Source organism: Phoca vitulina, unplaced genomic scaffold (genome assembly GCF_004348235.1).
Source record: "Phoca vitulina isolate PV1807 unplaced genomic scaffold, GSC_HSeal_1.0 scaffold117, whole genome shotgun sequence".
Lineage (NCBI taxonomy): Eukaryota > Metazoa > Chordata > Mammalia > Carnivora > Phocidae > Phoca > Phoca vitulina.
This window is the reverse complement of record NW_022589820.1, coordinates 344264-369644: the sequence shown is the minus strand read 5'-3', so window position 1 is coordinate 369644 and position 25381 is coordinate 344264. Positions and strand designations below refer to the sequence as shown.

Here is a 25381-nt window from a genome sequence, read left to right as displayed (position 1 = left end):
CTGTGAAAACATAGAAGAGCAGAGGGTATGGTGGACTCTAAGCCAAACAGGGAGACAGACAGCAGAAGGCCCGTAGCACCTGGAAGTTCTGTTGGAGTTGAGAGGAAGCTGGAAGCACCGGTTGATGGTAGGATTATGGGAGGGCTGGAATTCAAATGAGGGAGGAATTACAGTGATTTGTTTTGGGGGATCTCTGGGCATGACTGGGAATGAATGCCTGAGGTAGCAGAAGCCAAGGTTACTAGAGAAGGAGGCGGAGTTTAAGGATCCAAGAGCCTTGGGTATTTAACAGATCATCCTCCCAGAATCACCAAGAATGATGATGAGAATATCCGGAATGACAGTGACCAGAAACTTAACTCTTCAAATGCAGGAGGGTCTCAGATGTATGTAGATGTGCAGTGGGAAAGAGCGGGAATGGTATAGTCTGAAGAAAGGAGCTCCAAAACTGGGGTTTAGGGAGAAAATTAGTGGAAAATTAGTCCATAAGTGGCTTTACTGCATAACTCAGCAGTGACTCCAAAGGGCATTTGGAAGAATAAGGAAGGTTGCAGAAGAAATCATTCAAAGCTGCAATGATTAAAATGTCGTGGGTTTGGGGGCAAAACTAACAACATTGAAGTAGACTTACATGTACCTAGGAACTTGGTGTATTATTGTGAAGGAGGCATCAATTAACCAATTATGGAAAGAAAGAAGTATTCCCCACTTGTGATAGAATAACCATTACACAGTTTGTAGAGAGTAGTGTAGAGCCTCATTACAGCATGCACTGAAATAAATTCCAGATATTAAAGAGAGAAACATTCTAAATAATTAAAGCAGAAGAAAACAGAGTTGAATATTCATCAAACCTCTAGCAGAGGGAATATTTTTTAAGGTTAAAAGGCAATAAAAGACCTCACAAAGGATAATAACAGACTTTACTATATAAATCTCCTACAGTATAGGAAGATAAACTGATAGAATTTGCAGCTAATGCCTGTATTATCAAAGGTATTCACTACCATAAACAGACCTGATTCAACAATGAACTATTAACTGGGTCCCAGGTTTCAAGCTAATGAGCACATGGGTAGTCCATGGAAATTGCTCAGAAAATCACATCTCCCTTCTGGAGTTCCCAGCTGACCACCTCTCTGCTCTAAGACTTAGGTACCACGGTGAAATTCTGATGTTTACATTCTGCCCCTCCTGGCCTCTGAGCTCCTAGAGGAGGTTTTTATTCCTCATTTTTGTAGGCACTGCATTGGTGTTCATTAGACCCGCTGCACAGAAGGCCTCTCAACAGACAGAAGATGGAAGCAAAATAGTTGAAGAAGACAACTTTAGACAGATATGAAAAATCTTCACTTTCATTAGTTTTTTGTTTTTTGTTTTTTTTTTTAAGATTTTATTTATTTGACAGAGAGAGACACAGCGAGAGAGGGAACACAAGCAGGGAGAGTGGGAGAGGGAGAAGCAGACTCCCCGCCAAGCAGGGAGTCCGATGCGGGACTCGATCCCAGGACCCCAGGATCACGACCTGAGCCGAAGGCAGACGCTTAACGACTGAGCCACCCAGGTGTCCCTCTTCACTTTCATTAGTAAAGTGAAGTTAAAATATAAAAATGTACTTAATAAGTTAGAAGAGAGAATCATAATCCCCAAGATAATAGAATTTTGAAATGGACATTCTGCTTATATATATATATATATTTTTTTTTTTTAAGATTTTATTTATTTATTTGAGAGAGAGAGAATGAGAGAGAGCGAGTACATGAGAGGGGGGAGGGTCAGAGGGAGAAGCAGACTCCCTGCTGAGCAGGGAGCCCGATGTGGGACTCGATCCAGGGACTCCAGGATCATGACCTGAGCCGAAGGCAGTCGCTTAACCAACTGAGCCACCCAGGCGCCCGGACATTCTGCTTATAAAAGTGTGAAATTATAGAGGTTTCTGGAAAGCTGTCTACAGGGTTAAGAGAATCCAGACTTGGGAAAGTCTTCAGGCATTCTGCCCAGAGTCCCACTTTGGGATATCAGTCACAAGAAATAAGCCAGAGTGTGGTGAATGGCATACACCCGTGTGCTCATTAGCTTGAAACCTGGGACCCAGTTAATAGTTCATTGTTGAATCAGGTCTGTTTATGGTAGTGAATGCTCTCAAAGACATAGAATGCAGAGCAAAGCAAAAGGAGCCCTTAGGATCACATAGGCTATGAGGATACTAAATGCAGCACACTAGTGCATATGCAGTGTGAAATACAAAGTGCAATACCTTGGGGGAAAAAAAAATCATCAAGCTGTCCCTGAAGATTGTAAATAATAGAAAAAAACAAAATAGAAGTTTTGAGTATTTTGCTTACACCTTTTTAAAAAATACTATGAGAAGAGGACTAGATAACTATTAACTTGCTGCTGTGTTTCTGTTTCTTCACCTCACCAGCCATTCTTCTGTACACCTAGCATTGCACCAGGCACAGAGGTTAGAAAAATCACACCTGCACGGGGAGATGGGCCCGGTCATCGTCACCGTCACAGTCACAGCTGACCTTTATCGATGCCTTGGTGTGTGCCTGGCACCGTGTTACAGCAGCTTCTCACATTTAATCCTCATAATAATAACCCTCTGAGCATAGGGTTTTTTTTTTTAATCTGCATTTTATAGATAAGAAAACTGAGTCACAAAGAATTGAACATGAGTGATTATGTTTGGGGGCTCTCTAGGGAAGGGATACTCTGGTGGGGTCTTGGAGATGAGGTCCCGTTTGTGAGGAGAAGGGCCTAAAGATGGCCTCCCACTCATTGGGCAGCTATTGGACTCTGGCTGTGTGTGCTAGGCATTCTGCTGGGTGCTGTGCCTGTAGTGCTCACAGGGCGCTCAGAAAGGCCCAGTTGGGATCAAGAGAAGCAAGCTTAGCGAGCCTGAGGCCACAGACCCAGCAGGTGTCAGAGCCAGGGTTCTTACACGTGGCCCCAAACTCTCAGCTATGCCCTCAGTTACCTCTTTTGTGAGGGGTGAGGGAGGTCACTTAGATGCCTCAAATGTCATAACCAGTTCATAAACCTTAGTGGGGAAGTTTTACAGATTGGTTTTTAAGAAAGAGTCTAGTTATGATTTCAAGTCAAGTTTCCTCAAACATGAGATGCTAGGGGCTGCTGGCCCACCTGGCAGATGGGTGTTGCCAAGTGCCCCCCTCACTGAGTCTGCACACCAGGTAAGACACTCACCACCAGCCCTCTGTCTTCCAGATGTGATGGATGTAGCATGGTCTCCCCATGATGCCTGGCTGGCCTCGTGTAGCGTGGACAACACTGTCGTCATCTGGAATGCTGTGAAGTTCCCAGGTCTGGGCCTCTGACTGGGTGGCGGCAAAAATGGGCTGATCATCTGGAGCAGGGTGGGCTCTCTGTCTCCTAAGGCTGGTGGTAACAAGTGTCTCACAGTGAATGGGAGGGAATTCATGTGTCTTGTCAGCAACTCAGTTCTTTTTTTCTTCGTCAGTGACATTTGTTTAAGATTTTAAAAGAGGTTTATGTTAAAAAGAAAAATAGTAACTGAGTACTAGCGTGGATGTGCCACAGATCATGAGGGTGATAGGGTGGTGGTGCATGTGCTTGGACACCTGGCGTTCCCCCTACACACACATGCCCTTGAGGGCATGCCTCCCCACTGCTGGGCTCTGGCCTCCACTCAGTTGCCATCTCCTCTCTGAAGCTCTTAAGCAGATATAGGCTAACAAATCCAGTTTTGCAAAAGATTGGTATTTCTTACTAATGTGTTTAAAGTCACAACAGATGGCATAACCTGGCCTATCACTGCAGTTTATAACCAGTAAGATACTTTTGTTCCTGTTTGGTATCTGGAATAAGTTTTGTTCATGGGCTAAAAAAGCATCCTCCATGAACCTGGTCCAAGTCATTTTCTCTCTTTGTAAACCACCGGGGGGGGGGGGGGGGCGGCATTTTCATTGTGGTCACAGCCAGATTTAGAGTTGGGGCGGCATTTAGATCATAGATCTCTAGGACGTGCTGTTTCATACTCCTTTGTCCTCAGTGATGACTTACAAAGAACTTTCAGCATAGTGCTCCATCCCCGAAGCTGTTAGTCCTGCTCATTATCAGGGAGCTGCCAGGGAGGTTCAAATCAGAAATATTAATGTTACAGCCCAGGTGGGCATGGCCTCCTGTTCAGATGGAGAAACCACTGGCAGAGCTGCCTACCACAGACAAGTCAAAGGGGCAGAATTTGGCTCTGGCCCAAGCCTGGATCCCTGCTTCCCTGCCCTTTAGGGGGCTTGTGCAGGCTTGGTATTAGCTGTGGCTAATGGGAAATCACAGTGCCTGTCTCCTGGGTGCAGTCCTTCTTTCAAGTTGCTTTTGCCTTCTGGGTAATAGACATTGGGGAGGGTGTGTGCTATGGTGAGCGCTGTGAATTGTGGAAGACTGTTGAATCACAGATCTGTACCTCTGAAACAATACAATATATGTTAAAAAAAAAAAGAAGAAGAAGAAGAAGAAAGAAGGAGGGGGGGAAAGAAGGAGGGGGGGGGGATCGGAGGGGGAGACAAACCATGAGAGACGATGGACTCTGAGAAACAAACTGAGGGTTCTAGAGGGGAGGGGGGGTGGGGGGATGGGTTAGCCTGGTGATGGGTATTAAAGAGGACACGTTCTGCATGGAGCACTGGGTGTTATGCACAAACAATGAATCATGGAACACTACATCAAAAACTAATGATGTAACGTATGGTCATTAACATAACAATAAAAAATTTTTTTAAAAAGTTGCTTTTGCCTTGATAGGGATCAGATTAGGATGCTTGTGCCCAGGGATGGGAGCTGGCCAAGGTGGACTCCTGAGGTCCCTTCTCTTGGCTAGCCGTTCCATAGCCCATGGATTGCAGCTCATGTTTCTATGTAGACTCATCATTTCCCCCTAGCTAATGCTTTTCCAATCTCTTTTCCTCCACAGAAATTCTAGCTACTTTGAGAGGCCATTCTGGCTTGGTAAAGGGGTTGACTTGGGACCCTGTTGGTAAATACATTGCCTCTCAAGCTGATGACCGCAGCCTAAAGGTATGGAGAACGCTGGACTGGCAGTTGGAGACCAGCATCACCAAGCCTTTTGATGAGGTAAGGAGACAGCTCAGGGAGCTCGGTCCAGCAGCCTCCCTGGCCTCTATGCACAGAAGAAAAGCTGACTGGAGTCCATACCTTGTGGGTGAATGCAGAGTCTAGGGGCCTGAGCAGACTGTCAGGGTTCTCTGGGGATGGGCACTCTGGCCCAAAGAGTCAGATGATGAAAATCTTTCATTTCTCAGACGGTATTAAGTGTCCAACTTTGAAGTGAGGAAAAAGCTGAAGAGAACCTTAGTGATGCCTCCATACCATTGTGCCACACAGGTAGAGGAGGCCCTCTCTTTTATTTTTCCTGACTGTGCTGTGGCTTTACTCACTGACTTGCACTCTACATGCCAGCCAACTTCTTTCTTGGGTAGCGCAAGCAGTACAGCATGCAGAATGTCTGGATGTCAGACTGCAGTGACTTGTGTAGTATTTTACTACCTTTTCTTTTATTTGGGTTCTCGTTTCATGTGGAATCAGAGTTCAAGGTCTCCATTATTTGTTAGATATTTCTTAAGTGCCTACTATGAGAAGGGCAGTACTGGATAAAGGAAATGAAAGTGGACTGAGATGGAGTCTTTTCCTTGAAGCTTAGAGCCTGATGGGAAAGATAGACTTTCACATCCGTTGTGAGTATGGTGATGGAGTTGTCCAGAATGTGCAGAAACAGCCCAGGAGTGCTGATTGCATCAGATGAAGGGCTGTGAGCAAAGTTTTGCAGGAGATGTAGACATGTGCCCCCGGGTCAGGGCTGGTTGCAGAAGGAAGGTGGAAATCATGTATTCAGTTTTCCCCAAATCAACAGCACTACATTAGCACTGGTATTCACCCTGTTTAGTCCTGCCCTCCTTGGCTGCAGCCTGGTACAGACAACATGAGTCCTCATGCCTTCTGGAGCTCTTCCTCAGGGCTCCACCAAGCAGGCAGCGGGGTCCCACTAATATGGGTTTCTGGGGTCAGCTATGGAGATAGGCAGGAGTGTTTGGAATCCCAGTGGGAGCTGGTGGGACTCCTCAGCCTCGGGTGGGCCTGAGTGGGCTTGAGGCAGGTATGTCACTACACTGAAGGCCACGCCTTGTCCTACCCTTCTCTGGGGCTATGAGGCCAAGATCTTAATTCCTAAGTCTTTAAGGCTGCCCTGGACTGACCTTGAGCTTTAGGGGGCAGGCTTTCTGACCCATATCATTTCACTTTGCAGGAATAATAATGTGGAGGGATGCCTCACTTCAGCCCTAGTCCAGGTCAGGGGAACAGTGCCTTTCTGCCATGCGTTTTATGGTTTATATGGACTTTAAAATGCTCTTCTCCTTTGCAAGTAGCACCACCAGGCTTCAGTTGAGTCAGGCTGGAGAAAGTGTGTAGTGGCTTATGGTCACTGGTTGCATCACAGAGACAGGCTCCTAAGGGTCCCCAGAGCTCTTTCTCCACTGAAGTGAATGCTCTGCAGACCTCTTGTGGTAGGGTTAACATGCTAGGCAGAAGAAAGAGGTCAGCGGCCAGACAGATTTGTCCCAAACAGAACTGACAGTTAAAAGAGGTGGCTGTCCTACAGATCCCCTCAAGCCTATGCCACTCTGTTGCACTCAGCTCCCATAGGGGAGTGTAGGATGCTGCAGCTCCCAACCTCATCTGACAGAGCCTTTTTTATTAGATCACCTAGAGAGACTGGAATGTTATAGCTATCAGCATAGCCAGAGCTCGTGTACATGCTCCACCATCATACATTTATAAATCAGAATTCAACTTTATTCTTGAGGACAGAGTTTTGGTCACACAGTTGGTCTTGAGCTCCTTCCAAGTGCAGATGTTTCTTTCAGTGTGGAGGGACAACCCATGTGTTGCGGCTCAGCTGGTCACCTGATGGGCACTACCTGGTGTCTGCCCATGCCATGAACAACTCTGGCCCCACTGCCCAGATCATTGAACGGGAGGGCTGGAAGACCAACATGGACTTTGTCGGGCACCGGAAAGCTGTGACTGTCGTGGTGAGTGTACTTAGCCTTCACCTGGGTGGTGTCTTGCCCCAAGGCTGGGTCACATGTGGGACTGAGGTTGTGGGCTCTGAGAGTCAGCACATGCCACATTCTTGTTTCATTTTAATTACTTATGTTTCATAATTTTTAATTTTTTAAAATTTTTTTTTAAAGATTTTATTTATTTATTTGGCAGAGAGAGACACAGCGAGAGAGGGAACACAAGCAGGGGGAGTGTGAGAGGGAGAAACAGTCTTTCTGCTGAGCAGGGAGCCCGATGTGGGGCTCAATCCCAAGACCCTGGGATCATGACCTGAGCCGAAGGCAGACGCTTAACGACTGAGCCACCCAGGCGCCCCGTTTCATAATTTTTAAACAGATTTTATAAAACAGAATACATGCTCACATGTTTTAATGAATATCACCAAAATCGGTCTTTGATTGGGAACATTGTAGCTCCACACTAGCCATTTTACACATTTGGGTCAGGTCCTGGGTGCTCGAGCATGGTGGTCCTGACAAGTGCCCCAGTAGCATGTGCCTGCTAAGCACGTGTGCCTGCACCCCAGCAATGGCCAGGCATAGCTGTGAGGCCATGCTGTGGATCACCTGAGTCTGGAGCTGCCCCGCCCAACCTTGTCGTGGAGGGTGAAGGGTATCAGAAGATGTGGACTACCATTAATGAGGATTTTCTCAGCACTGGGCAACCAAAACAAAGTAAATAGGTTGGTGGGCTAAGGTTGATAAAAGTGAAGGATCATCCAGGACCCTGATCTCAGTTTTTCATGTTCCTTAAAATGGCCTAATCCTTCCGACTATTTAAATTAATAATAAATATTACAGGGGCGCCTGGGTGGTTCAGTTGGTTAAGCGTCCGACTCGTGATTTCAGCTCAAGTCATGATCTCATGGGTCATGGGATTGAGCCCCTCATTGGGCTCCACGATCAGCAGGGAGTCTGCTGGAGATTCTCTCCCTCTCCCCCTCCCCCCATGCACTGGCTCTCTCTCTCAAATCTTTAAAATAATAATAATAAATATTATATGTTGTGACTTAAGATATATATGTTTTATACAAATAAAATATTGCTTCTTTAATTTTTTTTGTATTGGAGCCCATGGAGGACTTTGTTTGAAGCCAGGTCCTTGTTATGAAAATGTTTGAAAATCACTGCTTCAGGGTAACCCAGGGCTTCCACATGACTGTCAGGTGGTCCTCATAGGCACTGTAAGAGTATCTCTGTGAGACCGTGGTACTGAGGCCTCTCAGCCAACTCAGGGTGAGACTCAAACCCAGGGTGCACACCTCCAGGTTCCGTGTTGCCTGGTCTCTGTGCACCACTAGCCATTCCTGCCTGCCCTCAGGAATTAAAACCCCTGTGGGCCAGGCCTGCTGATATCAGGCTCCAGGGAGCCACCCTTCCTCCTCAGCTGTCCTGGCTTGGGGATTCCAGCTCTGAGTCTAGAGTACCCATCCCTTTCAATCCAGGAATGTGGCAGGAGCTCTTTGTGTGCTTCCAACCTTGCCAAAAGCAGCACCCAGGTTACACCGAGGATAGCCCCCAGTGCGGACTTTAGCGTGACTTAGCCATCATCCCTGGCCAAGTGAGATTATTCAGGGCTGATCAGTATATGCTAGACAGTTTTGACTCTGAGCAACAACTACAGTGAAAGGGAAGGGATTATTGGAGTGGATATCTGACAATCCCATTGACCTCTGTCAAGACTTTGTCCGTTAAGCCAGGTCCTGGAACTGGCCTTGGTCAGGCCAGGAGGAATTCAGAGAGCCAGTTTCAGTAGCTCCCATGCCATCAACCTGGCTGCAGGCCCAGAAATGGGGAGTTGGTAGAGCCAACTTCAAATCCTTGTCCCACCACTTACTCATTGGGTGACTTGGCCCACATTTCCTGGCCTCCCCAAGACTCCGTTTCAACCTCAGCAAAATGCCTCCTGGGTAGTTATAAAGATGAAGTAAAGCATGACGAGTGCCTGGGGCTCGGAGGATATGTCATTGTGGGTTTCCTGCAGACAAGGCTGGTATTGTGGTATATTTCTAATACTTGGCATAGGGTATATGCTTGATGCTTGATTAATTATTTTAATGTTGTTATTTGGCTTTAGAAATTCAACCCAAAAATCTTCAAAAAGAAGCAGAAGAATGGGAGTTCTGCAAAGCCCAGCTGCCCATATTGCTGCTGTGCTGTTGGCAGCAAGGACCGTTCTCTCTCTGTCTGGGTGAGCCCCCACTCCCTCCCCCCAACCCCCTACCAAGAGCTTCTGTGGCTCCTGCAGGGGGAAGGAAAAGGAGCTGGTGAAGGAGGCGGAGCCCAGAGGCCTGGAAGGGGAGAGACCTCCCCCACACTTCTAGTGGTGCTCAATGTGTCCTTCTGCCCTACACCTGGGATCAGGCCCCCTCATTACCCCAGGAAGAGGGAAGGACTGAAGACTGGGCTTGGGCCCAGCTTGGAGAGGCCACCCTGAGCCCCAGTCAGAGCAGCTGTGTGTCCAGACTCAGGGAATACCCTCAGTTGGTGTGTTGTGTTTGCTTCCTTTTAGAAAACCTTTCTATCTATATATAACCTACAGCAAATGTATTCACCTAAAGTATACACCTCGGTGCATTGTCATACATGTATGACATGCATACATACAGTCTAACCACCACGCCATAACCCCTCATCCCTGCCCAGTCAAAACCCCACTTCCCAACCCCCCTTGGCCAAGGCAACCACTCCAGTGATGTCTGTCACATTGATGAGTTGTGTAGTTGTGTTGCTTTCACTTGGCATAATATTGTTGAGATTCATGTTTGTTGTTGCATTTTGTAATCAGTGGTTTGTTCCTTACTAGTTATTACTTTCCCCCATAAGCAGAATGGATTTGTAGTTGTAGACTTGAAGGTTATCCTCTGGCTCCATTTGTTACAGTTTTTTGTCACAGAGAAATTGCGGTGTACACTGTGGGTTTTTTTCAGGCCCTTATTCACGTGACATTTCAGAACCTGAACCCTAGTGCCATCATAGGCAGTTCCAGGAATGTTCTTCCCGGGTTCCTTCTGGCCTGGGGCTCCATTTGTGGTGCTTTGACCAAAACATCACTGATCGTGTCCTCATTTTCCTATAATGCTGAGGTCAGGTGTTAACACAGGCTCCAGATTTCTGAGTGGTCTGTAGGCACATTTTTGGGAGGACAGACAGGGCTATTTTTTTCTGGAAGTGGAAATTAGGAGAGGGGCAAGATTCTTCTTGTGGATTCCAGGTAGCTCAGATTCCCTATTCTCAGGACTAGGGTAGCTGCAGCAGCTCTTCCCCCACAGAAGCAGCACCTGATGGGAACCATGCAGAACGTGTTCCCTCCCAGCCCATTACGCTGTGGCCCCTAGACCTGTCAGCAGGGTGGCCAAACACTAGCATGTGAGCTGTGGGGTTGTGGAGATGGCACACAGCCCAACCTTTGAGTGACTAGATACAAGTATACATGTGGTGAATGTTGTGCAGTCATCAAAGAGAGGTTTTTACAGTGTTTAATTATGTACTTATTATGTATTAGATGAAAAAGCAAGCACAATCATGTGCCAAAGAATAAAATATTTGCATAAGAGAGACCAAGAGAAAATAACTCAAGTGTTATAGTGATTAACTGTGGGTCTGGATTCAAGGCAACTTAAACTGTTTTTGGTGTTGCTGGATTATCCGCACACACTTTGTAGAATGAGCCCATGTGATGTATGTAGCCAGTTACACCGAGCTTTGCATTAATACGTACCAGAACTCCTTGGGCCCAGAGAAGATGTGCTGGCTTCTCTCCGAGGCTGTTTTCCTCTCCTGGGTGCTACTTTTGCTGCTTCATTTTCTACCCAGGCCTTGGCATCCTACACCTGCTTGTAGACGTCTGCTCAGGTCATGGCCTTTCTAGAGCCCTCTTCTCCATTTTTGGTTGTCTATGTATAAAGCCATCTCCTCTGCCAGACCACAGCGAGCCCTTCAGACAGGGGCCACACTAAAATGCCTATTTTGGCAGGTTTTGGTTCCCACAGTTTGGGATCTTGCTGATTGCTGTTTGAATAGAGTCAAATATGCCCTATATGTCAACAAAAACTCAGACCAAGGCTTCTAGGACTGTTGGTGAGCTGAGTGGACAGAAAGCAGTTTTCATTCATTTCATTAACCTTTCCCGCTTCTTTCCTTCCAGCTCACGTGTCTGAAACGGCCTTTGGTTGTCATCCATGAGCTATTCGACAAATCCATCATGGATATTTCCTGGTAAGATGGATTCTTCTTACAATGCACAGGCTAGGAAAAGAGAAGCCACACATTGGAACACGAGGCCTCCGGATGTGATTAGGGTCAGGCAGCCAGGGATTCCCCCCACCTCCTACTCCCCAAGGTGTGGCAGCCAGAGCAGACCCCTGGGTGCTGTCTGCACATGATTCAGAAAAGGGCAGCTTGGGCCTGCCATTGGGAGAGTGTCTGCTGCTGTGCTCCTTGCTTTGTTGGCATTTGCCCCTGGAAAATACTTCTTAGGCAAACTGGCATTTGGGAAATGGAGAGTGCTGTGATTCTGGTTTCACTTTACTTTGTCATTGCATGAACCAGATGCGCACAAGTGCGGAGACACATTTTCTGCTTCTCAATGACTTCATTTAGATGTATACTTAATGTTTTTTTAAAAGTGGTTTCAAAAACAAATAAAAATGAAATTCTTACAAAATACAAGATGAGATATAATTTGCACATTTGCTTAGAATTAGAACTAAAGGACACCAGAACCTGCTAGGGTGTGATTGTCTCCCCTGCCCCCACCCTACCAGGGAATGCCACAGAAGGGAATGAAGGGTTTCTGGCATCTCTGTAAAGTCCTGCATGCCATCCTCCTGGTCCAGCCTTGGAGTTGTAGTAAGCCCCATAGGCACTTGCTCCCCAGGCTGCTAATAGCCATCTCTTTCAGGACTCTGAATGGGCTGGGCATCTTGGTGTGCTCCATGGATGGCTCTGTGGCATTCCTAGATTTCTCCCAGGATGAGCTCGGAGACCCCTTGAGTGAGGAGGAGAAGGTAAGAGAACAGTACACCGTCAGCTAGTGGCCTGAGTGCTGCACTTGCTATCGGGCCATGGAAATAGCCACCACCACTCTGACAGGCCTCTTCAATTGGACCCTCCTCTTAGGATATACACAGACACATTGTTTCTTAAAGTATTATTGGGTATTTGTCTTTATAGCTCATAATGCTTATCTTCTTTACAAAATAGATTAAAGATGAGACTCTTATTCATGTCAGAAATCAGTTCTGGAATTAAGAATAAAACAAGTTGGGTATCTTTTCTTGAGCTTATAACTAGCCACACACTGGAAGGTTTTCACCCTGGGAGATAGTGAGAGTGACTCCCAAGGGTCCCTGCTCATGTCACTTTCCTTGTCTTGTAGAGACATAGTTGCCACAGAGCAGCAACTATAACAGTAATATTCGTCATTTCTTAGGACTTACTGCATGCCAGACTCTGGGCCATGCATTTTGCATGTATTATTTCATATGAATTATACAAAACCCTTCAAGCAGGGCTCATTCATTTTATCAATGAGGTAACTAAGCCTCAGAAAATAGAGTGGCTCTTTGCAGAGACCATACATGACCCTTAGGTGTGAGAACAGAACCATGAGCCATGCCCATAGGCCTCCCCACGTGCTTTGCCCAGGACAGGGTGGCCCATGTGCTCTTCTTCAAGGACTTTGGGAAAGGCCCTGCTTAATGGACCGTAGACTTAGAAAGCAGACATTTCTATAGATGGGCCTTCGATGACACTTAGTGAAATGTGTTTGTCTGAAAGAAGCCTTATGAAAGCCCAGAGGAGGTGGGCGGCTCTCCCCTTCAAGGTGCAATTACTGGTAGAGGCTCCCTCATAAGCTACTGTGTGGACCTCCCACAATGATGTAAACCCCTTGGGGATAGGGGTCTGCCTTCTTGACATACCTAGAATGGCCTGGCTCCCTAGGAATCACTGGTCAGTGAAGGGATGAGTATCTCAGTGGCCTCAGGTCTTCTTTCTACCCTGTCACTGTTGTCAGGTATCCTGGGACTGCTGTGCACTCCCCTCCCTCTTGTTGAGTCCTGGTTTGTCGGGGGGAGCCCTACAGAATAATATTGTCTAGCTTACCATTTCCCAGGTGTCAGGCAGGGACCCCATGTTTAAGAAACATAGGTAAACATCTGCCAAACTCTGAATTCTGCCTCCAGATTTCAGGGAGGGATTGAGGGGAGAAGGGACAGGTAACAAGGGAGGGAGGTTCCTGGCCACATACAGCACACCAGGCCCTGCAGAAATGGGTCCCAGGGCATCACCTCCCCCTGCCCAGTATCCTCTGCTCTGAGGCATATGTCCTGTTGGCCTCAGTTGGTCATTAGCACATCCTTGTATGAATCTGCTTCTCATCACACCGGTCACTCTGATGTGCTGTGGACACTGTCCCTGCCCACTTGGGGTCCTATCTGGTTTGTTGTCACATGGGACTAGTGAGACCTGGGAAGGTGGAGGGAGGGGCCCTGCTTAGAAGCGTCAGGACATGTTAGGGAACAGCAGGGGCAGAGAAAGATTTCCCTAGGTCTGTTGTGCCAGGCCTTCCCTTACTCTAAGACACTGTTAGCAGCCTCATGTCAACTTCCAACCACATGGGGCTGATGACTGCAGACAAGAACAGGGAAAGGAAGCTCAGGATTTTAGCATCTGATTCCCAAAAAGTGTTTGGGGTCCTTGGAGTGATTTAAGAACCTTACATTAGCAATGTGAGTGTCTTAATTACGGTTCAGCAAATGTTTATTGCCATTCATTCTGCACCAGACCACGTGGTAGGTGTTTCATCAGTTACTCATTCACTTTCATCCCTGGTTCTAGATACACAAGAGGCTCTAAACATCTGGAGAGGGTGTAAGACTTCTCCAGAGTCATCTAGTCAGCCACAGGCAGAAAAGTGTGGGAGGCGAGGGTGAGCTGGCACCCAGGGCCCTGGGACCACTGCCCAGGACCCTTTCCACTCTCAGAATCAGGAGAGCCAAGATGCAGCTCGCCCACACCAGTGGGCACTAGCCACCACTTTGCTGCTCACAACTGGTCTGTTGCACTTCTCTCTGCTTCCCATAGAGCCGCATTCACCAGTCCACATATGGCAAGAGCTTGGCCATCATGACTGAGGCCCAGCTCTCCACAGCCGTCATTGAAAACCCAGAAATGCTCAAATACCAACGCAGGCAGCAACAACAGCAGCTGGATCAGAAGAGTGCCTCGGCCAGAGAGACAAGCTCAGCTGCCTCAGTTGCTGGTGTCGTCAATGGGGAAAGTCTGGAAGACATTAGGAAGGTGAGGGCTCGGCCCCATAGCACTGAGGACTTGGGTACATACCCAGGGACAGGGCAAGGGGAGCATGCAGTCTGTTGAACAGAGTACAGACACAAGTGGTAGGGAGGCAAGTGTATGCTGTGCCTAGAACAGGACCCGGGGTGAGCCAGCTTGGGGCTACTTGGCCCTATTGCCATCAGCTGCATGAGGTAGTAATGGAGTCTAAGGCACTTTATCAAAAGCCTCTTTGTCCCAAGGAGCTCTAGAGGAGGTCATCTCTTGTGGGAACTTCCAAACCTCACTTTTAGCCTTTCTAGGAAATTCTCGATACTGAGAACAGTAGGTTTCAGATTCTGACCTTAGGAGATGTATGTGGACTCCCTGCTTCTTCCTCTGGAAGCCCATGTCTCACTGTGGACATGGGGCAGGAACAGAGCAGGAAATGTCAGGATCACCTGGGGAGCTTAAACCACCTCCAGGAGCTTGTGCAGGGTAACAAACCTCCCCAGGTAATTGAGACACAATGTGTGACTGGAAACCTTTGATTTTATGAGCCTTCAGTGGAAGAAATGACTCTGATGAGAGAATGTCTGGAGATCACAGCTTAGAGACAAGAGTGGCTTGCAGATGCAGGTTTCCTTCATTCTTTCCTTCAGTAAGCCCCATAGCTGCTGGGCAGGAGTGGCCAAACAGCACGTGCTCACTGCCCAGGAAACCTGGCCGGGCCTGCAGTACTGGTGGTGGAGAGCAAGGTGCTGCAGCCAGTTCAGCTGGGAGCTTTCTGTCCTTGCTGCTTTATTGTGCAGGAAGTTGAACACCCACCTGACAAAAATGCTTGTTTTTTGATTCAGTGGCTTAGTTTAGTTGGACCAGAAAGGCCATAGAAAGGGAAGTTAAAATTCATTTCCTTGGAAGCCTTATTTTTTGATATGTGGAAATACTTGGCCGGAACTTTTCTATTCATATATGTCACTCTACTTTGCCAGAATCTTTTGAAGAAACAAGTTGAGACTCGGACAGCAGATGGTCGCAGAAGAATCACGCCTCTCTGCATAGCACAGCTGGACACAGGGTACTTGTTCACTCAACGAGCTTTCTGTGGCCTTATCTGGGGAGGTCTTCCTCTCTCCTTTCACCAGTTAGCACTTTCATAATCAGGGTCTTCACAGGCTCTTGGGCCAATCTGACCCATAGAATCTGGAAATGGGGGCGTTGAGCCCAGCTCCCACCAGCCTCAAAGCCCTGTGGTTCCTACAGAGCCCTTATGCACATTTGACTTATGCAGAAGGTGGGCAGGGAGGAGCCCGTGACAAGCCAGAGGGCGAGGGCGCCTTCACAGGGCCAGTGTGTCCACATGGCCAGCTCTGCTTCATTGTTGGTGGGGCATTGAAGACACCAGGGAGAGAAGTCGGACTGATTTTTTTCTGTTTCATTTTTCCCTTTTATACCCTTCTATATACACACTGTTGAATAGTAAAAACCCAAAGAAGGACATAAACATTACCCGTAATCCGGTCTCTAAGATATAATTACTGTTAACATTTTGGCATCTGTATCTCTGGTCCTTTTTTCCCCACTTGTTCCTGTATCTTGACCTTGCATCCTTTTTAATAAATAGTCCTCTGAAGCATTGGCTTGCTGATTGTCCAGGTTCCCAGGCTGTGAATGCACCATGATTTACTTGACCAGCCCCTTAACTGTGGACTTGTAGTTTGTGTCCAGTGTTTTGTGATTGTAAATGAATCTTTGAGCACAACTGTGACTGTTACCTCAGGATACTTCCCAGAAGTGGAATTGCTGGACAGAGAATAGGGCTCTACGGCACATTTCCCTGAGGGGGCAAAGAAGGGGGAAAGTGGACTCAGTCACCATTTGCTGTGTAGCATCTGTAGTCAGGCTTGCTTTAATATTGGTCATTCTCCCCAAAACAGTGTATGTTGATTCAAAGGATGATAAGGCCCTGCATGAAAGAAATAGACCCCCACTGTCAAGGTGATTCATTCTGGTTTTATACTCATTCACCCAGTCTGCTCAGGGCACCACACACACAGTAGTCCTTTGCACTTTGCAGTTGTTCGTCCATGAGCTATCCTAAATCTTCCTTGAAGTCTGAAGTGACCTTCAGTCATATGATATGCTGATCTGACCTCCTCATGTTAGAGTGTGCAGGTTCTGAGGCCCTGGAGGGCAGAGACCTCACCAGATGGAGCCAGAACCAGGTCTTACTTCTCCCGAAGAGTGGTTTTCCCTTGATCAAGTCTTTTTCCCATTATTAACCTACTAGTGGGTAATGCCATATGCTTACTTTTTATTCGGACCAAATGAGACAGGTATGTGACTGAGCTTTGAACACTGAAGGGCTTGTGGGAGTGAGGGTCCTGGAGGTGGTGATGATGGTGGCACTTTTCTTCTATGGATCCTTTCAGGCCTTACTTGATGAGGAGACAGAGGTGGTAGGTGGCTTTCTACCTGGCCTTAAACCAACTTTCTGCCACAGGGCACATATTTCTGGCACCAGAACTTGATTCTTTTGGTCTTAAAGGCTGTTTTGCCCTCTTGATTTCCATGTTAAAACGAATAGCAACAGAAGAGGTAATGATTAGCTTAGCTAATCAAGCAAGAAAAGAAAAAGCGCAAGTATTTTAAATGGAAATAATCACAGATAAAGAATGAATCAAAAGTTTGGAGGACTTCTGTACTGAATTCTGTGCAAATAAATTTGAAAGTAGATGATTTTGAAGAAAATAAAATTATAAAAACTGAAGAATCTATACAACTAAATTATTATAGAAGAAATAGAGGATGCTATCACAGAGCTAATCTACCAAAAGCCACCAGACTAAGAAGGTATCACAGGGAAATTCTAATAAAGTTTTCATTCTAATCATTCTAATGATTAGAGGGACAGATCATTCTCATACTATTAAAAATACTCCAGTACATAGAAAAAGAAGGAAAATTTGCAAAACCTTTTTTGAAATGAACATAATATTTACACCAAAAACATGACAAAGATAGAACATAATAAATGCGTGATCAATCTCATTTCTGAATGTCAGTGCAAAGATGTTAAGGAAAATAGTAACAGAAACTTATAGTGTGTTACATTGCTAATACACTATGACCAAGTAAGGTTTATTTCAGGGAAGCAAGGTGGTTCAAATTTTGGGAAACTTAATTTGCTTCTACATGTCAAAAGATCAAAAGAAATATATGATCATCTCCACAAATGCCTAAGAGACATTTTTACTAAATTCAACATTGTTCTGATTTAAAATTTAGTTAAATATGAATAGATGGATACTTCCTTAATTTGATAAAAACTCTCCCTTATTTTAAAGTAACTTCAAAAACTAAACAAGTGTCCACTCTTGCTGACTATACTTTAACATAGTTCTGGAGGTCCTAGCTCATACAGTTAGTCAAGAGAAAGAATAAATTGGAAAGGAGGTGGTAAAATGTATCATTATTTAAAGATGGTATGATCTACAAGAGAATCAACTGGGAAAACTGCCATAGATAATAAAAGAAGACAATAAAATGACTGGATACAACCAATCAAGTAGCAGCAACTACCTTTAGAAGATATAAAGGAAGAAATCACTTTCACAAATGCAATACCTAGAATGTAACAAAAAAATGTAGATCCTTATGAAGAAAAAATTTAAGACTGAGAGAACTAAAAGAAAATTCAAAGAAATAACTAGAAATGCATACCATTTATTCCCTAGGGTGACTCAACATCATAAGATGATCGATCTCTCTCAACATGAGCCCATACAAATAACTAACAGGAGTTTTCAGAATTAGGCTGATTCTAAATTTATGTGGAAAAATAAGTAAGAATAGCTGAAATATTTCTGAAAAGGAAAATCAGAGAATACTAGCTCTACCAGAAATTAAAACTTATAAACTATAATAAAATGGATACTAACACATGAATACAGTAATAGACTACAATGGAAAACACAAAAGTAAACCCAAATATTTATGGGAATTTTAAAGGTAGCATTTTGCATCAGTGATGAAACATCAGCTAATCTAATCAATGAGAGTCAGGACTATCTACCCTCTAGAAACAAAGTTACCTCACAACTTAAAATTAGATTCTGAACAGCTCAGAGATTTTTTTTTTCTTAATGTTTAGCTTTTTTGTTTAAAATTTTAGAAGATTCCCTGAAAGAATATTTTTATGATCTCAGGGGTAAAAAAAAAAAAAAAAAGTCGTTTTTTAAAAATGGCATAAAATTTAGACCACACAAAAATAACGTTTTGGGGGCAAGGAAAATTGCACCATAAAAAGTCGCTCAAGCTCCATGATGGTTGTAGATATTACTTAAAAATAAGATCTTAAAAAAAAAAATCCTAGGGAAAATACTTCTTGCTCATATAGGGAATTTTTTAGTATGTTAAATAGGTCTTGCAATCAATAATAAAGACCAGTAACCAGATAGAACAAAATACAAAGGATATAAACAGTTCACCAAAAAAGGAAATCAGGTGCTTCTATATGAAAAAATTTCAATCTCACATCAAAATAATTGCAAATTAAAACTACAGTAAGGTACTGTTTTTCATCAGATTGTCAAGTTATCAAATTGGTAAGACTGTTGGTGGGAGTTTGGGGAAATAAGCACTCTCATACACAGCTGGAATTTAAACCTCCAAGGAAGGCACTTAGAACTATTAATCAGAACTCATTAATGAACATTCTATCTGCTGCTGCAATTCCACTTCTAGGAATTTATCCCATGTAATATGTGAAACAACTAGTGCAATGACGATTATGATAGGGAGCATCTTTGAGCAGCTACTGTGTGTTCTAAATGTGTGCTACACTGACCACATTAGTCCTGACCTCATGGGGAGGGTCCTGTCACTTTCTGTTTTGCAGATAGGAATCTGAAACACAGAGTGGTTGGAAGTGCCCAAGGTCCCAGCGCTTGTGTATGGCAAAGGAGTGAGACCTGGCTGGATTGGCCCAGGGCCCTTAGCCTTAGCACTGCGGTATCTTGCCTCCTGTTACAGCAGTGTCTATTACAGAAAAAGCTGGGAGACAGCCCTGGCATTCCTCAGTAGAGGCTGGTTAGGTAAATTATGGTATATCCATACAACCCATAATGAAAGGGAGTTTTACTCCGTATGCTGCATTTCATGACTTCTGAGACACATGTTGCACATTTTAGCATCTCTGAAGTCGGTACATTTTATAATCAGTGGCATCTAACAATTACATTTGGTAGTAATTTTTTCTTTCTTAGTGGTACATAAAGTACCAGTTCATCTTAGATTCAATTACACATAGTGTACGACATAATTTTAGTTTTCTTTTTACTTTTCTGTAACTTTGCACATTTTCTTCCACAAAAAGACTTCATCTTTGGACCCAGAAAAAAATTACTTCAAACATAGAAAGTACTTGATGTGGTGTCTAATTTCCCAGGCTGATTTCCCAGGCTGATTTTTGTTCTTGACAACAGGGACTTCTCCACGGCATTCTTTAACAGCATCCCACTCTCGGGCTCCCTGGCGGGCACCATGCTCTCCTCTCATAGCAATCCACAGCTACTGCCCCTGGACTCCAATACCCCCAACTCCTTTGGCGCCTCGAAGCCCTCCACAGAGCCTGTGGCTACAACTGGCGCCAGGCCGGCTGGTGATACTGTCAGTAAGGACAGGTGAGTGGGCATGCCAAGGCTTGCTCCTGTCCCTGGGGAAAGTTCAGGTTTGGACACAGTTCCACTGACACTTCATGGCTTCTTCAATAAAAAAAGAAAGAGATGCTTGATTTTTTTATGAGGGCCTGCTTGGGAGGGGGACCTTGTTCAGGTGAGTCTCTTGATACACAGGACCATAAGGACTTCACCTCCTGGGGCAAGATGCAGTCCCAAGATGTGCTCCTAAAGGTGGGAACCGGCCAGGGACACATCGTCGGCCGCAGGGTCAGCCCCACCTCTCAGCAGGTCTGCACTGGAAGTGGCTTAGGCCCTCACTGCACAGTCAGGAGCATTGCCACACCAATTATCTCAGGAAGGGTATCTGGGGAAGGACAGACAGCTCCAGATCTGTGAGACATTTTAACAGTTGGCCCTGCAGATCCTGGGAGAGGAGGAGGGGGCTCCCAGATGCCTGCCAGGTGTCTGGTATGGGGTCCAGGCAGGTGGATGTGGTCAGTAGGAGGCCCCGTGGCTTTGGGACTCAGCATGTGTGATGTGCTTGGGCATGGGGGAAAGTTTACAGGCTCAAGCCTAGGCCTCTCCTGTGGAGAAAACAAGGGCTATGGGGTGTGCACTTGGAGGAGAGTATGAAGAATGCATAATTGCCAAGGTAAGGTGAGAGGGGCCACCCAGGCCACAGTGTGTTTGGCCAAGGATGAAGGCCAGGGATAGACCGTGGCTTCAGGACTCTGGGTGGGGACTTCTCTCATCAGACCATTTGTTGAAGCAGGAAAAGCTGGTGGTTTGGGGTGGAGATGCTATATTCAGGTTGTGGAGATATGGCTGTATGGTGAGAAAAAAGGGTTGTAAGAGCCACTTTCTAGGCCTCATGCTACCCCAGAAGCTCTCAGAACAATGCAGTGGGGCAAATGTGAGTGCATTTGCTCATGACCTTCTTAGATAGCCAGACTTCAGATTTTAACACATGAAAGTATTAAAAGAAATAGCAGTATTAGATTACATCTTGAAATTGGGTTTATATAACTTTGGTATTTGTGCCCCTTTTAGTTGGCTCCAAGTAACACAAATCTAGGACTCCCAAATGCTTGATGGATTGTGCTTGACGTGCTCTCCAATCTTTTTACCCCCCCCCCCTCAGTGTGAATGCTACCTCTACTCCTGCTGCATCGTCACCCTCCGTGTTAACGACCCCGTCCAAGATTGAACCCATGAAAGCATTTGACTCCAGATTCACGGAGCGGTCCAAAGCCACGCCAGGTGCTCCTGCCTTGACCAGTGTGACTCCAACAGCTGTGGAAAGGTAGGTGGTGGTTATGTGGGGCCCCGAGAGACCAGGGAGGGTATAGGCTCAGCCAGCAGTGCAGTGTCTGCTTTCCCACCCAGCAGCTTGCCTTCCCATGCAGGAGCAGACTCTGGTCCCTCTGTACTCGGGAGCCTCTGGGTCCAAGGAGAAAGGAGCAGCTTCTTCAAGTGGGAAGATGGTTGGAAGGAGCCATGGGGGCCATGGAACAGGCATAAAGGACAATGAAGGCAATGACATCAGGGCTGGTCAGTGCAGAGGCTATGCTGAGAATAAGGTGGTCATTTGAATAGAGCCCAGAGTGCCCAGAAGAGGAGCGGGAGATTGGCTCTGATACTGTTGCACCATGAAAGTAATGGCCCGCTCAGACACTGACCAGGCATTTGGGAGCTTGAGATAAAAGTGATAGAGGAGAGGTTTTTTTTGTTTGTTTTAAAGATTTTATTTATTTATTTGACAGAGAGAGACACAGCGAGAGAGGGAACACAAGCAGGGGGAGTGGGAGAGGGAGAAGCAGGCTTCCCGCGGAGCAGGGAGCTGGATGTGGGGCTCGATCCCAGGACCCTGGGATCATGACCTGAGCGGAAGGCAGACGCTTAACGACTGAGCCACCCAGGTGCCCCTAGAGGAGAGGTTTTTATGAAATTAGGCTTCTGAGCTCTTCCAGGCTCTATGCCACTCGCCCATTCTCTGCACCTCCCTTAGCACACAGCAACCAAGCCATGTAGGATGTAGTCTGTTTCTTGGAATTGTAGGAGTCCTCTTGAGGTGGCTTTGGGAATCAGCATGTGTGTTTGTTGGCACAGAACTTTTCTGATTCCTGGGGAGCATATCCCCACCCCCACGACTATGAACCTACCACGACACAGAGCTCATTGCATAGCCAGTGAGGTGGGGGCTGAGGGAGTTAGAGGTGGGCTGGGCCAGCTTCCTACAGAGGGTCCAAGGGCTTAAGTGATGTCCTCTTGGGGTTACACTCCACCTTGAGGCCATAGGGGCTCAGCAGCCCTTTGCCACTATCAGCCGAATTCAGGGACATTGGTCACAGACTCTTGCAGTAGCCACACAACCAGCAGGTGCTTAATGAAAGGAGCATTTGTGATGAGACCTGACCTTGCAGTAGATGATATCTTGGAGCTAAAGCTGTAGTACACTGTCCCCAGGACTTGACTCATCTCAAAATTGCTTATCTGATCAGGATTTGTTCTCCTTGAGAACAGCCTCTGGAAACCAGCATGGGAGGACTCTCCCTTCAAGTCAGCCGCTGCATCTATGACCTTGGTGCAGGACCTCATATTCTACTCTGTAGTGTGATCACGCCTATTTTCGTATACAGATGTTCAATGTGATCTCTTTATCTAGCAGTTCCTCTGTGCAGCAGTATGGAGGATCTGAAAACCTTCCTGCTGCTTAGTACTCTGAAATGGTGGATGAACTGCAATATATATCCTTAAAACATGTAACCAGTTCATGAGAAAGTAAGGGAAGTCCCCAGGAGCCAAAATCTAAGGGTGGTAAACAAAACAACCAGAGCAGTGGGCAGGACCACTTGAGATAAACACTGTGGGTGTTGGGCTGGGGGTTACTGACAAGGTGGGTGACGTTGAGTTTTAATGGCCACACAGATTCAAGACGGGGCCTTGGACCTGAGCCATGTAGGGGTTTAGAACTAAGATACTACCATTAAGTCAAGCTGCTTGAGAAAGTACACCTCCAGTGAGGGAGAGGACAGAAAAAACCTGAAGGGCAGCATGAGAACATGGCCAAAAAGTTGAAATGTCTCAGCCAGTCCTCAGGGTTAGGAAAACAGAGTGTGTATCCACAGACCTGCCCTCCTGTGGACTGGGGATGTTTAACGCTACCCAGGTCATCTGGAAACCAAGCGAAGAAATGAACACAAAAGGAGATTTTGGCCTAATTAACACCCAGAGGCACTTGGCAAAACTGATGCAAACTCCCCCTGCCAGCGACATTTCCCTGACCCCCCAAGATGTACTGCATTCCCACTGATGAAGCACAGCCAAAAAGGGACTCAAAATCCAAGGGAACAAAACACATGAAGAAACAGTGCATTCCACACAGATGTCAGGAGAAATAATGAGCAGGTTAGACCTTTTTATAAATTTGATCATATATCAGAGAATTGCCAGATAAAGACAGATAAATAAATACGCTTAAATAATCAAAGACATGAAAGATAAAATAGGAAATGTGAGGAAAGGCTAATTTACCATCCCTTATACAAAAATTAACCCAAAGATGGGTCAAAGAACTAAATGTAAGAGCTAAAACTTTAAAACTCAGAAGAAAACAGATGTAGATATATATGACCCTGGATTAGGAAACTTTCTTAGATATACCTAAAGCACAAGCAACTAAAGAACTAAACAACTAAAACCAACTAAAAGATTTAGGATCCAAAATGTATAAAGAACTTAAAATTCAACAATAGAATTAGTTAGAATAACCCAATTTAAAAATGAACAAAGGATTTGAATAGAAATTTCTCCAAAAATATACAGATGACCAATAAGCACATAAAAAGATTCTCAATGTCTTTAGTCATCAGGGAAATGCAAATCGGAAATCACAATGAGATACCACTAGGATGGCTATCATCAGAAAGTCATAATAAGAAGTGTTGGTGAGGGGGCGCCTGGGTGGCCAATCAGTTAAGCGTCTGCCTTAGGCTCAGGTCATGATCCCAGAGTCGGGATAGAGCCCCACATCGGGCTCCCTGCTCAGCAGGGAGCCTGCTTCTCCCTCTCCTTCTGCCTGCCACTCCCCATGCTGTGCTCTCTCTCTCTCTCCCTGTCAAATAAATAAATAAATCTTAAAAATTAATATATTAAGAAGTGTTGGTGAGGATGGGAAGAAATCAGAACCCTCATAAATTGCTGGTGGGATTATAAAAGGGTTCAGCTGCTTTAGAACACAATCTAGCAGTTTCTGAAATATAAAATAGAGTTATAAACATACAGTTACCATATGACCCAACAATTTCATACCTACATATATACCCAAGAGAACTGAAAACATACATTCATGTAAAAATTTGTACACAAATGTTCAATCAGTATTACTCATAATAACCACAAAGTAGAAACAACCCAAATGTCTATCAGCTGATGAATGGATAAACAAAATGTGGTATACCCATTCAATATATTATTTGGCAATAAAAAGGAGTAGAGTACTTATACGTGCTGCCACACATGCAAGCTTTGAAAACATGCTAAATGAAGGGAGCCAGTCACAAAGGACCACATGTTGTTTGATTCCACTGATAATGAAATGTCCAGAATAGACAAATTTACAGAGACAGAAAGTAGGTTAGTGGTTGCCAGGGATGAGGGGAGGGGAGGTTGGGATGATTGCTGGTGGATACAGAGTTTCTTTTTGGGATTATGAAAATGCACTGGTGTTAGATAGTGGTGGTGGTTGTATAACCTTACAAATACACTAAAAACTACTGAATTTTATACTTTAAAATGATGAATTTTGTGGTATGTGAATTATGGCTCAAAAGGAATAATGCACCATCAAGAAAGACCAGATAGATTTGGAAAGAAACCAAAAATTACATACATACATTTATTTATTTATTATTTTTTAGAGAGGGAATGGGGAGAGGGAGAGGGAGAATCTTAAGCAGGCTCCACGCTAGGCATGGAGCCCGACGCAGGGCTCAATCTCACAACCCTGAGATCATGACCTGAGCTGAAATCAAGAGTTGGACACTTAACTGACTGAGCCACCCAGGCATCCCTCAAAAATTACTTTTAAAAAAGAAAAATAAAAATCATTGCAATTGAAAAGCCACAGAGAACATTAGAAACAGCAGATAAGACCAGCTGAACAGAGCATTACATCTGAGGAACTGGCTGATGCAGAGGTGAGGAAGTGAAACTTAAGGAGGAGAGGCTAGAGATAAGAGGGCAGACAGTAAGGACAATGTGTACCTAGCAAGCGTTCCCCCAAAGAGGGCATGCTGTGGG

At 45.4% G+C, this 25381-nt stretch overlaps 1 protein-coding gene across 4 annotated transcripts in view; it reads left to right on the top strand.

Moving 5' to 3' along the window:
- Positions 1–25381, top strand: part of LOC116628296 (protein HIRA) — an 89154-nt gene that overhangs the window by 27195 nt on the left and 36578 nt on the right. For all 4 annotated transcript variants that reach the window (XM_032398531.1, XM_032398530.1, XM_032398528.1 and 1 more), the window contains 10 exons: positions 3232–3327; positions 4955–5115; positions 6924–7091; positions 9199–9312; positions 11269–11339; positions 12025–12130; positions 14211–14426; positions 15392–15477; positions 19886–20083; positions 21222–21383. In XM_032398531.1, the coding sequence (XP_032254422.1) occupies positions 3232–3327; positions 4955–5115; positions 6924–7091; positions 9199–9312; positions 11269–11339; positions 12025–12130; positions 14211–14426; positions 15392–15477; positions 19886–20083; positions 21222–21383 (1378 nt within the window). The remainder of the gene's footprint in view (positions 1–3231; positions 3328–4954; positions 5116–6923; positions 7092–9198; positions 9313–11268; positions 11340–12024; positions 12131–14210; positions 14427–15391; positions 15478–19885; positions 20084–21221; positions 21384–25381) is intronic.